The sequence below is a fragment of the Eucalyptus grandis genome, chromosome 10 (genome assembly GCF_016545825.1).
Source record: "Eucalyptus grandis isolate ANBG69807.140 chromosome 10, ASM1654582v1, whole genome shotgun sequence".
Classification (NCBI taxonomy): Eukaryota; Viridiplantae; Streptophyta; class Magnoliopsida; order Myrtales; family Myrtaceae; genus Eucalyptus; species Eucalyptus grandis.
The window spans coordinates 23025236-23038105 of NC_052621.1; the positions used below are offsets into that span (position 1 = coordinate 23025236).

Consider the following 12870-nt stretch of genomic DNA (forward strand, 5'->3'; position numbering starts at 1 on the left):
TTATGTTGAAAAGTGCAATTTAAGGATGTTGTACAAGCATTTTGTGAGTGACACATAGGTAATTTTTGGTATTGTTTATTGAAAATGTTTAACACTCAATTGTATTTCATACATGAGGTTTTGGACTTACCATCCAATTTTTCCCCGTTGATTTTATGTACCATAAAAGTGATATTCTCATGAAGCCCAGAAAGTGAAATTTTTGGAATATTAAAAGAAAAATAAATAAATACAAGAAAATAGTTAATTCCATATAGCAAAATATTAAGCTAAGTGAAAGGAAATCATCAATGTCATTAGAAAGATCTATTAAAATTTGAAAATAAAAAACACTTGGAATCTTGACTTCGCAAATTAACGAAATCACCTCCTCATTATTTTTGATCAAATCAAATTGCTCTAAAACGATTCTCTGATGACCTAAAAATAAAGACAAGCGATATCAATTAATGGATGAACTAAAGACAAGATCATATATGAATAATGATAGTAGACAAAAAAAAATTATCATGTTGGTTCGAATCTTGTAGATAAAGATATGCAACATCCTAAAACATTACAAGATTAATATGAGGATCGCATGAGTCAATGCTATTGTTTGGAATAAAAACAAGGATTATTAATCAATTCCATACAAATTTTACATGGTACAGCTCAAGTCTTTGGTTTGATTAAGAAGATTCACATCACCACGACACCTGATCCTATATTTTTTCATATAGATAAAAAAAAAAGTCCGTTTATAGTGAAGTAGTTCATTGCATAACAAAGTAATAGTATGTACCAATAACAATTGAAATCCCTCAATTATTCTTTAATTGCAAATTAGATTTTGAGACTAGCTACTATCTAGGAAGCATCAACACTCTCTAAGTGCCTTCGTGTAATATCGGACACTTTAACACATGTCCAACACTCAGTTAACACGTGTCGAAAAATTTCACACCTGGTTAACCGTCCCGATACTTTCCAATAGGCAAGTCAGGAATTTTGACATGCGAGTTCAAAATTTTGAGACGTGATTCCAATATGTCCGAGGTCAATCTTAAAAATTTCAATAAATGAGGGGTTAAAATATAAATATATAAGTAAATAAAACATAATAAAAAAATGGAAAGAAGAAAAATCAACTGTTCTTTTCTCTTCCAACTCTTACTTCCAATGACATACAAATCACCTCCAAGTTGGCTTTTTTCTTTTCTCTTCTAACATGCTCTAACACGCTCTAACTCGCAAGTCCAGAATGTGAATTGCTTATATTTTTTCTTTCCTCCAAGTTTTATGGATTATTGGAGTGTAGTTGAATTTGTCAAATCAAAATAATGAATAATATAAATAAATGGTAAATTAATGTTTTTAATGAAAGTTCATTCTAGGCTCTTTTTTATTATTTTTTATTTGTGAATTTGAATCAAATTAATCTGATTAAAATAAAAATAAAAATGATAATTTATCATGTATATATAAAATTATACATTTAATATACAATGTGTCTTAAAGTATCAGGATTTTCTATTTTTTAAAAAACAACATGTTGGCATATCTCTTGTCGATGTCAGTGCTACTTAGGCTACTATGATGCATTTGATCTAGTTCTTAAATGAGTGAAAATCAGTTAATTCCTTGTACCCTCGTCTTGGCATATTGTTTTCTTCTACAAGAAGTTCAAATGAATTAATTTAGCAAATTGCTATCAAATTATACAATGCTAGGGTATTTCATATATATGAAACTAAGTACTTCTCATGAATAAGGCCCATTGCATATAAAATCCAAAATATTTTAAATTTAATTTTCAATGAAGATTGAAATTAAAATATCTTCAAGACAATTATTATGTACTAACACATAAATAGTAATAATTATAAAAATACCTCCTTCAACTCTCCTTTGTCCCAACCATTGTACAGCTCTTGACTCTAGAAACTCATCATACTTTATCTTTAATTTACTCGCATCAACTCAAATATAAATAAATAAGTTAAGTTTAACATTTAAATGAGCAATTATGTGAAAAGTATAATTTGTCTATCCATAGTTTGATTTTTGATGCCCCCGTTATCTTAAATTGACCATAATATCTCTCACAAGTCCTAGATTTATAATTGTTTCTTGCCTTTTTCTTTTCTCTTTCTTTGGTAATTTCAATGCATTTAGAACTAAAAACTAATTTGTATTTGCAAATGGTTTGATTAGATTGTCTCATAATGGAATTACATTTGTTATAATTTTCTTGTCAACAATTAATTATTTTACTTTATCAACCCTACTTTTTAATTTTGTTAATGCAGTCATAAACTGTTGGGTCAAATTTCCAAATAGGCTTTTCCCACCAATTGCCACCAAAAATCACTGAGGTGACGTCTAGTCATTGCTAGCCAGCTTAGATGGCACAATTGGTTATTTCCACATCTCAAATTGTGACGGCAACTGGCAGGAAATAGAACATTTAAATATCATGCAAATATGTAGGACTATATTGACAAATTGGAAAGTTAAAACTCAAATGACATTTGTATAATAGGTATAAGACTAAATTGACAATTTTCTCAAATATTTAAATAATCACTCCTTCAGTGAACACGTGCATAAACATTTTTGGGATAAGTACACTATAAATATTCTTAACTTTTGTATTACGCTCACTTAAGTGCCATAAATTTGAAAAATTGATTACATTAATGCCGTCAGCAATTTGCCTCACCAGAAAATCCAACATAGATGTTGATTATCGTTGGCGCTGATGCGGATAATTAATAAAAGAATTCAAAAATAAAAACATATCTACGTTGAAATGGGAAATTAATTAAAAAATAATTATGTAACATGAATTTTATTCTGATGTGGCACTTACGTGAACTAAAGAAAAGTTATGACACTTAAGTGAGTACCGTATAAAAGTTGTGACACTTCTGTTGTACTTGTCCCCTTAAACTTACTAAGCACGTCAATATAAATACTAAACACATCTATATAATAATCTCTAAACATGTCCTTAGTACTTATTTCCGTAATTTCGTGGTCGACCAATTTTCTCTCATCTGCGCTACCACGCAAAGCGAAAGGAAATGACCGTTCCAATAACATAAGGGGAGAGTATCCGAGGCCAAAATTCAACCACAACAAAAAGGCCAGAAAAAGCATGAAGCAAGAGACTTTCCCACTTACCCCGCTTTCCATTTCTTTCCCAATGGTTATTAGTCATTATATTTTAACATTTTATTTTGCTAATATATCTCCATACTAGCCCGTAACACCATTGCGATTACAAACACGTCAAGATTCATTTTTAATTTATTTCGTACATTTCTATTGCCGAAAATTACACTTTTGTCCGTGTTTAAGCCTCAATATGAAACTTATTTGGATAATTTCAATTGCCGATACTTTTTTTATTACTTGTCGAGGCATGCTACCCTTGTTTTTGCTGTTCTGAGTCAAATAAAAGGCAAGTTTAGTTAATGAATAAGAGGCAACTATATCTTGAACTGCATCCTAGAAAATGAGGAGTTCATAAAACCATGAAGAAGACACTTTATTTGGCAAGTATATCGCGATGTCAGGATGTGGCAAGGAAAGAGACGGGGAGACACTTTCTTGAAGAAGCTCGCGCCCGAAGCTATTGATGAGGTTTCATAATTCAAATGATCCAAATGAATTACAATTTTTATTTCCTGACTAAACTTTTCTTTTATTTGATCTGTACCAGTAAAAACAGATCGGCAGCGCCTGGGTCAACAGGGGATAACAAAAAGTTCCGGTAATCTAAATTATCCAAATAGATTACATGCTGATGAATATGGTTGCTGAACGCGGCACTACAAACTCTGTCCTTATATCATTGAAAAAAAAAGTCCTTTCATTTCACATGGTAGAGCGACGGCACAAATGAGGGAAAATTTGTCTGCCGACTGAATTAGAATAATACATACTAGCAACATGTTTAGAGATTACTATATTGATGTGGTTAGTATGTATATCGATGTTCCTAGTAAGCTTAGGCAATGAAAATTGCAGCAAATTATTATTTGAATCATTGTCCTGCTTCCGATTCAATTGCATGGGAAGATTTCATCGGTAAACTAATCTACTAATTTGGCTAAGGTCAGGGCCCTCTAAATTACGAGATTCTCATTAAATATCGAACAAGAGATCTGTAATTAATCTTAGCGCAGTTAAATAAAGTAGTCTACAGATAAAAATCTTCCCATGTAATTGACTCCCCAAGTTAGTAACTAGCGAACCAAGAAATCAAGCAAGGCGAGACAATCCAAACAATAAGGGCACCCATGACAACGTTTCTTGGCTGGGGAAGAGTTTTTTTTTTTTTTTTTTTTCAGAAATAGTTATTTTCTATTTCTATTCCGGAGAACAATTTCTGAGTAAAAGAACCCGTTTGGTAACTACACAAAATTTCTACTCTAGAAATAAATAAATAAAAAGAATAGAAATGCGTTTGGTAACTATATAATTTCTTTTTTATATTTATTAGTTTTTTATTCTTGCTCACGGATCGCTGCCGCCGCCGCCAATTGGCAGTTGACGGCAGTCGATGGGCTAGCCGATGGCGGTCGGCGGTGACTGGCGGTGGCCGGTGGTCGTGCAGTGGCGGCGACGAGGGGCGACGGTGAGATGGCGGCGGTGGGGGGGGTGACGGCGGGACGACGGCGGCCGATGGGCTAGCTAGTAGTCGTGCGGCAAAGGGCGGCGGGCGGCGGCGGCAGCTGAACTGCAGCGGCTATTGGTGGCAGCGACCGACCGGACGGTGGTGGGCGGCAATGACGGGTGGCGGGCTACGGTTGTGCAACTGCAATGTTGGGCGGCGTCAAGCGGGCGATGACAAGCGACAGCGGCAGGCGTGGCAAGTAGCGTCAGGCGAACGACGACCGACGACGGCGGCGGCGGCGACGGCCGACAATCGGCGATCGACGACCGGCGGCGGCGGCTACCGGCGACCGGCGGCGGCGGCTACCGGCGATCGACGGCAGCGAGCAAAAGGAAGTATTGTTCAAAAAATATAAGGAAATTGTATCTAGGGTCGATGAAATACTCGAGACCATTGTGATAATGAAGACATCACGGTCCGTTACTGATTTATTTCAAACGTTTTGATCATCAAATAAATAGTTTGTTTGTAGGAAAACAATCAATATGTTCCTTAGTTGGAATGTTCAAGTTATCGATATTTTCATTATCGGTGATGACATGATGTCTCTATTGTTAGTAGGAAATTGATAAGCCAATTAGGCCGTTACTCTTGGAAGAGCGATGGTGCATTCACCATCACATATTTTAAGGGAGGTAAATATACTATCAGTGCCAAAACTTGTATACGGTGCTCACTTTGGTGCAAAAATTTTATTTTGGATCACTTAAGTGCCAATAAATTTGAAAAATGATCATTTCAGTGCCAACACCGATGAAATTGGCTTGAAATCCAATGTGGCACTTTTTTTTATTAATTTTTAAAGCCGATGTAGCTCGTTGGAGATTACAGTCAGCATCCAAATAACAAAACGACGCCGTTTGATGTCTTTCCCCCAACTTCGAAACCCTAAATCTCCAAATTGAGAGAGAGAGAGAGAGAGAGAGAGAGAGAGAGAGAGAGAGAGAGAGAGAGAAGGCAGGTCGTCTTCTTCTTCCTTGAAGACCAACACCAACAACCGCACCAGCAACGCCCCAGCTGTAGCAGCGCACCAGCAACATAGCAGTAGTAGTAGCGCACCAGCAACGTAGCAGGAGCAGCAGCGCACCAACGGCACCTTCGACCCCTCTTCTTCCTCCTCCTCCTCCCCCGCCCTCACCTCCTATTCTTCCTGCCACTTCTTGCTTGAGCAACAATCTCAGTCTCTCCTCGCTCACTTGGTCAAGCAACTACAATGGTGGCCAAGCGGTGGCCGCGCGATGACGGGTGAACGATAATGGCCGAGTGGCGGAAACCCTAATTTCAATCCTTATATGAGCTATACAGCATCGTTTCTGTGATGATGTCCATGTATAACGGCAAAACGACGTCATTTCTTGAGGAGGATGGAAAACGACGTCGTTTTAAAGCCACGCAACATTTTTTTAAATATAAAAGCCACGTAATTAATCTGGCCGAAATCTCTCGCTGGTGGCACTAAAGTGATCGTTTTTTCTCCAATTTGGCAATTAAGTGATTTGACGGAAACTTTTGGCACCAACGTGAGCACCATACACAAGTTTTGGCAATGATAATGTACTTACCCGATATTTTAAGGAGGATCAGGCCCCAACAATAGATTTTATGGGTGCACTCTGGAATGTGTGGTCCTTTTACAATTACAAGTTTTCTGTAATGATGCTATTACGTTAGTCATATCCTTTTTCAGTACTACTGGGTAAAAAGGTAAATATGATTAGAACATAAAATGGGTAAGTGTGTCTGGAATCGCTTCCTAACATATAAGGAGGTCAAAAAGCATGAAGAGAGATGCTTCATTTGGCATTGTCTTTTTAATTACCTTCCAAGAATTCGCTTCCTAACTAATGATTTGGGATTTATTTCCACTGTCACATTTTTCTTGCATTCCAAGGAGGGAAACCCCACCCCCCCCAAAAAAAAAAGAAGAGAGAAAACCCTACTCTCTACTCTCTATAAATGCACCCTGTGCTCACCACCTGCATTCATAAAAAAATTTCACCACTTTCTCGCCTCGGTTTTCCAAGAAAGGAGAAGACAAGTTTCGTTCTATTTGTCAAAAGTGCATATCAACATGAACTCCTTCTCGCGACTTTTGTCATCCATTTTTAAACACAAGAAGGGAGCGGAGCTCACCCCCGAGGACCTAGACTTGATCTCCAAATCCTTCGACGAGTCCCTCCTCTCTCAACTCCAGGGCCTGAGCCGTGCCTCCGTCAGCCTTGCCTGGCTCTCCTCTGCCGTCGGTGTGCTCAAGTTCGCTCATTCTGCAGTGAAGTCCTTGCTACCTGAGCTCAAATTGGAAAAAGACAATCGCCTCCCATCCTGGTATGCAAAGGATGTCGTAGATCTCTACCTCTACATCTCCGACGAGATTGCTCGACTGTGTCGCCACTACATGATGCTGAGGTTCATAATTGAGCACCTCCACTTGGACCCCAACCCGTCGGAGGAGGAAATTCACCTAGCGATAACTTTGCTCGCAGATTGGGAGGGCAAAGGCCGCGATGGGGCTGTGAAGTCCACTGGCAAAATTGAGGAGCTGATTGGAAAGCTGGCCGCTAGCACTGGGACATCGGATCCACAGGAACAGGCCTCACCGTTGGAGAGAGCTGTCCACCGCATGTTCCGCGCTGCCATCTTCATGACGATGTTCATTGCCGGAGTCATATATGCAGCCTCTCATGCTTCCCCGGGGACACTTGGCCGTATCCAGGTCCCGGAGGAGTTCCCTTGGGCCGACTCTTTTTGCATGATTGAGACGGCAGTAATCGCGGAGTTGAGGCGCAACCAGGAAAAAGAAAGGAAGACGTCCATCTTGAAGGAGCTTGACGACGTGGAGGACTGCCTTAGGCGCCTGATCGAGGCAATGGATGAGGTCGCAGCGTCAGGTGGCAGCGGAGAGATGGTTGGGAGGGTAAGGGAGATGGCAGCCGCGCTGGAGAAGGCAACTAAGGTGCTAGTGGAGGGGGCGTACCAGCTGAGGGAGGTGGTGGACGGGCCGTTCGAAATATCATGGAGAAAGGATGAAGATGATGGAGCAGCCATCGCCGAAAATGTCATTGAAGGTGTACTTTGCGATGGAGAAAAACAAAGTGAAAGTGATTTTTGAGATTTGAGTGCGAGCAAGAGGGTGTAACAGTTGTTATGGACCGCGTATAAACAAATAAAAATGATCGGAGATCTAGTTTCATTGCTTTGAGGCAATTGCATTCCTAAACCTACCAAATACATCGATCCATATTCTAGAATAAATACATTGAATGATTAAAAATGTCACTTAGAACTTTTTCCATCATTCTATTGGCGATAAATTCTCTTATTTGTGGCAACAAGTGGCTATTTCTTATTAGAGCAAAATAGTTTTTTTTTTTTTTTTAAAGCAAAAGGAAAGTATATCGGGGAAAGCTTAAGTTACTTGGATAAGGCCGGTGACGCAGCGTAAAACAACTACAAAAGGGGCAGCCTAGCTTTTAATTACCTCCCAAATGGTATTAGTGGCTGAGATTTATTCCCTAACATTACCAAAACCTCTAGATATAAAGTTGAAATATCAATGTCGAGTCAAAAACTCTTTAATAAATCTAAGGAGTATAAATAAATAAAATTGAACGAACAAACAGCGACAAAAACCACCATTGTTTCTTTAAATATATAGCAGAGATGTTAAAACTTCGATGAATGGAGTTATAAGAATATTGTTACCAAAGAAACACAACATATTTACAGTCCATTTAGTAGTTTAGGTTCATTTGAAATACGTTCATGTCTAAACTTACTAGGCACGTCAATATAAATGCTAAATTGGTACATTACTCTTTAAATTTGTTGCTAATATCTACGTCCCTAGTTCAATCATCGGCAAATTTTCTCTTGTTTGCACTGTTGCACCACCGCACAAAGTGAAAGACAATAATTATTCGAGAAATATAAGCAAAGTGTAGCTAGGGCCACATTTGACAACTAATTTCCTCTCATTTAGGCCGTAACTCTACCGCACAAAGCAAAAGGAAGTATTGTTTGAAAAGTATAAGGAAAGGGTATCAAGGGCCGATGAAATACATGCGGCCATTGTGATAATGAAGATATAACGGTCCGTCACTCTTTTATTTCAAATGTTTTGATCATCAAGTAAATAGTTTTTTTTTTGTTGGTAAAATAAGCAATATATAAATGGGGAAGACCAAAAAGTACTGAACCGGCTTCAAAAACTTGCACTCAAGATGAATAGGCTCATTATGAGTGGAAGGAAGTCGAGAAAGAGGCCAAGCGGCAAGAGCAAGAAAAGAAAAGAAAGAGACCCGGACGGCATGAACAACTACTAGACAAGCATGATGACACAAAGACCAACATCAGTCGGTCTAGAGACGGCTAGTCACCCAAGAGGGAAATGCATAGAGCAAAGATACTCGTATCTAGGTCCCAGCTACACTATAGTCTCCTATTCCTGAAGGAATCTTCCACATCCCTGGAAGAGAATGCCTTATCTTTGACCACTTCAAGGAGATGATTCTTCATGGCCGAAATGGAAAGCGGCTCGTCTCTGAAGAGAATATTGTTCCTATTCCTTCAAATGATATGACAGAGAGCACCAAAAGAAAACCGTGCCATGCTTTTGAAGAAGTCCTTGCCCACAAGAAAGGCGGTGGCCAAAAGGAGATTTTCATCCCAAGACTAGTTCCGCCATGGAAGGTTACATCCGGTTGCCCAAAAGAAAGCCAAATCAGCCGTGACTCGACACTCAAAAAATAGATGGTCAATAGAGTCAGGCACCTCCTCACAGAAGGGTAGAAAGCAGTATCAATCCTGCCATAATAGAGGAGGAAAGATTGGGTGGGAAGCCTATGCTTGGCAACAAGCCAAAGGTGAAATTGGTACCTAGGTGTAATGGCATTGTTCCAAATGAAACGATGCCATAAAAATCGGGGCATCTTCTTCCTAAAGGCCTCCCACGCCGTGGCCACCATGAACCCCGCCAGATTATCCTTCCAGCAAAAGCAATCTTGGTTAAGAGAGAGGGAGGGGAGGGGAATCTCCCACGACTCCAACACCGACCTTAAAGCCTGCCCATCCTTCGTATAGAGGTCTGCAATTGAAGCCTCTCTAGAAAGGCTAGAGTTATAGATAAAGACATAGGAGAAAACCAAATTTAGCAGCCCCCTAGGATGCTAGTTATCAAACCAAAGTGACGTAGAAAGGCCATCCCCAATTCTGCACCAGAAAATGAGTCAGACTTTTGCTCTAAGTTGTAAAATTTTCTTCCAGGTCCACGGCAAAAGGTCTGCTTCTTAACCACCTAAAAATTCTTCCTTTAAAGGAACATGGAGTGGATCCACTTGCACCAAAGCCACTCCTTATCCATGAACAAAGTCCAGATGTGCTTCACCATAGAAGCCTTGTTGCAATCATGCAATCTCCGGATCCCTAGACCCCCCATCATCAATTAAATAGTTTATATATGGGAAAACAGTCAATATGTTCCTTAATCGGAATTTTTGACTAATCGATATATTCATTATTAGTGAGGACGTGATGCTGCAATCATTAGTAGAAAATTGATAAGCCGACTACATCATTCCTCTTGAAAGAGCGACAATGCATTCAACATCACATATTTTCACAAGGGCATGGCCTCCCATCCACAGATTTTGTGCGTGCGCATTTGATTTTTTTATTCCATTCTCAAAAACAATTTTTAAAAAAGTACGTTTTGTAACTATTCAAAATTTCTACTTCCGGAGTGGAAATGCATTTGATGGGATTCTTAATTTTTTTTTTGTCTCTTTTAATTTTTTTTTCTTTTTTTTTTTTTTCTCTTCTTCTTCCACCTTCTTGGTAGCCGGTTGCCGACCATGGCGGTGGCCAATGACAGACCGGGCAAGGCCTGGTGAACTCGTCGGAGGCTTGCTTGGCCAAGGTGAGCCTTGGCCTCGCCTAGGTAGCGTGATGTTAGCCTCGCCCTGGCCTAGTGAGGTTGAGCCTTGCATCGGTTGGCGAGGCCATGCCTTGCCTTGGCTGTGCGAGGCTTGGCCTCACTAGGCCATTGCCAAGCAACGCCAACCTAGAGGTGGCCAGCGAGGCCGAGACTCACTGGTGGCCGGCGAGGCCAAGCCTCACCGGTGGCTAGGTGAGCTTGGCCTCGCTAGATCTAGGCGAGGCTCTGGCCGACAATGCTCTAGTGACGTCACCAGCCATGGCTAAAGGCAGCGACTGGCCAAAAGAAAGAAGAAGAAGAAAAGGAAAGAGAATAAGAAAAATAAAAAATTATAATTAATTCTAGAAATTATTCTCAAGAATAAGAAGCAATGTTTTTTTACTTCATAATTCTATTTCAAATCTATTCCCAAGAACAAAAAAATTGATTTTTGTTCCTGGGAACAAAAAATTTACTAAACGGATTTCTATTCTTTTTTTTTTTTATCTACGGGAATAAAAGAATATAATCAGTTATTACTGGGAATGTTACCAAATATGCCTTTATACTAGTCAAATCCTTTTTTTGTACTGCCGGCCAAATAAAAAAGTAAGTATGGTTAGGACATAAAATGGCTATGTTTTCTCGAACAGCATCCTTACCACATGAGGAGGCCAGAAAAGCATGAAGAGATATGCTTTATTAGGCCTTTATCTTTCTGATTGCCTACCCAGAAATCTCTTCTTAATTAATGGTTGGGATTTATTTCCATAGTCACATTTCTCTTGCACTCCTAGAAGAGAAAACCCTACTCTATAAATGCAGCCTGTGCTCACGAAGTCCATGCATCAAAACTTTCCACCACTTTCTCATCTCAATTTCCCGAGAAAGGAGAAAACAAGTTTCGTTCTATCTCATATCTGACAAAATGCATATCAACCTGAGCTCCTTGTCGCGCCTTTTCTCTCCCAGTTCTGGCGACAAGAAGGAAGCGAAGCTCCCCCCCGAGGAGCTGGACTCCATCTCCAACTCCTTCGACGAGTCCCTCCTCATTCGCCTCCGAGGCCTGAGCCCTGCCTCCGTCAGCCTCGCCTGGCTCTCCCTTGCCGTCAGCATGCTCAACTTCGCTCATTCTGCAGTGAAGTCTTTGCTGCCTGACCTTGAATTGGACAAAACCGATGGCCTCTCGTCGTGGTATTTCGTCAAAAGCATGAATGTCCTGGATCTCTGCAACTGCATCTCCTCCGAGATCGATCGACTGCGTCGCCACCACATGAAGCTGAGGATCACGATTGAGCACCTCCACTTGGACCCCAACACGTCGGAGGAGGAAATTCGTCGAGCGAGAAATTTGCTAGCAGATTTGGAGGGCGAAGGCGGGGATATCATTGTGAAGCCCACTAGCAACATTGAGGAGCTGACTAGAGACCTTGCCGCTAGCATTGGGAAATCGGCTCCGCTGGGGAAGGTCTCGCCAGTGGAGAGAGCCGTCCGCCACGTGATCCATGCTGCCGTCTTCGTGACGGTGTTCGTTGCTGGAGTCATATGTGCAGCCTTTCATGCTTCCTCGGGGGCACTTGGCCACATCCAGGTCCCGGAGGAGTTTCCTTGGGGCGACTCTTTTCGCACGATCGAGATGGCGGTTATCGCGGAGTTTGGGCGCGACCAGGAAAGAGAAAGGAAGACGTATGTCTTGAAGGAGTTTGAGGACGTGGAGGCGCGCCTTAGGCACCTGATCGAGGCAATGGATGAGATCGCAGCATCAGGTCGCAGCGGAAAGATGGTTGAGAGGATAAGGGAAATGGCAGCCGCGTTGGAGAAGGCAAACGGCATGCTACTGGAGGGGGCGGACCGGCTGACAGAGGCAGTGGATGGGCTGTTCGAAACGGTCATGGAGATAAGGACGAAGATGATGGATGGGCCTAGAGAGCGGCCATCGCTGGAAATGCCATTGGAGGTGTACTTTGCGATGGAGAAAAACAAAGTGAAAGTGATTTCGGAGATTTGAGTGCGAACAAGGGCGTGTCACAGTTGTTGCTATGAACCACAAATAATGGAATGAAAATGAACAGAGATTTAGTTTCATTGCTGTGAGGGAATTGTTTGTGAATAGAGATGACGAGACAACGCTCAATAACCTAGTTTAAAGGCTCCAAAGTTAGGACATGACGCGGATCCATATGAGTCCGGTTCACATGAATTATTGAATAAGATGAGATTGATGTAATTGAACGTTGCATGGATATTAAATTCGAGTGTGCCGAAATCATGCAATAAGACAGCTGCATTTAAG

The 12870-nt window shown here is 40.7% G+C and overlaps 1 protein-coding gene across 1 annotated transcript; it reads left to right on the plus strand.

The window, feature by feature from the left end:
• Positions 1–11505: 11505 nt before the first annotated feature.
• LOC120288768 lies at positions 11506–12585 on the plus strand. Its single transcript, XM_039302911.1, has one exon. The coding sequence runs from the start codon at positions 11506–11508 to the stop codon at positions 12583–12585; it is 1080 nt and encodes a 359-aa protein (XP_039158845.1).
• Positions 12586–12870: the final 285 nt, after the last annotated feature.

What these genes read in the sequence shown, in the direction of transcription:
- LOC120288768 (XM_039302911.1), top strand. Translation starts at nt 11,506, where the DNA reads ATGCATATCAACCTGAGCTCCTTGTCGCGCCTTTTCTCTCCCAGTTCT.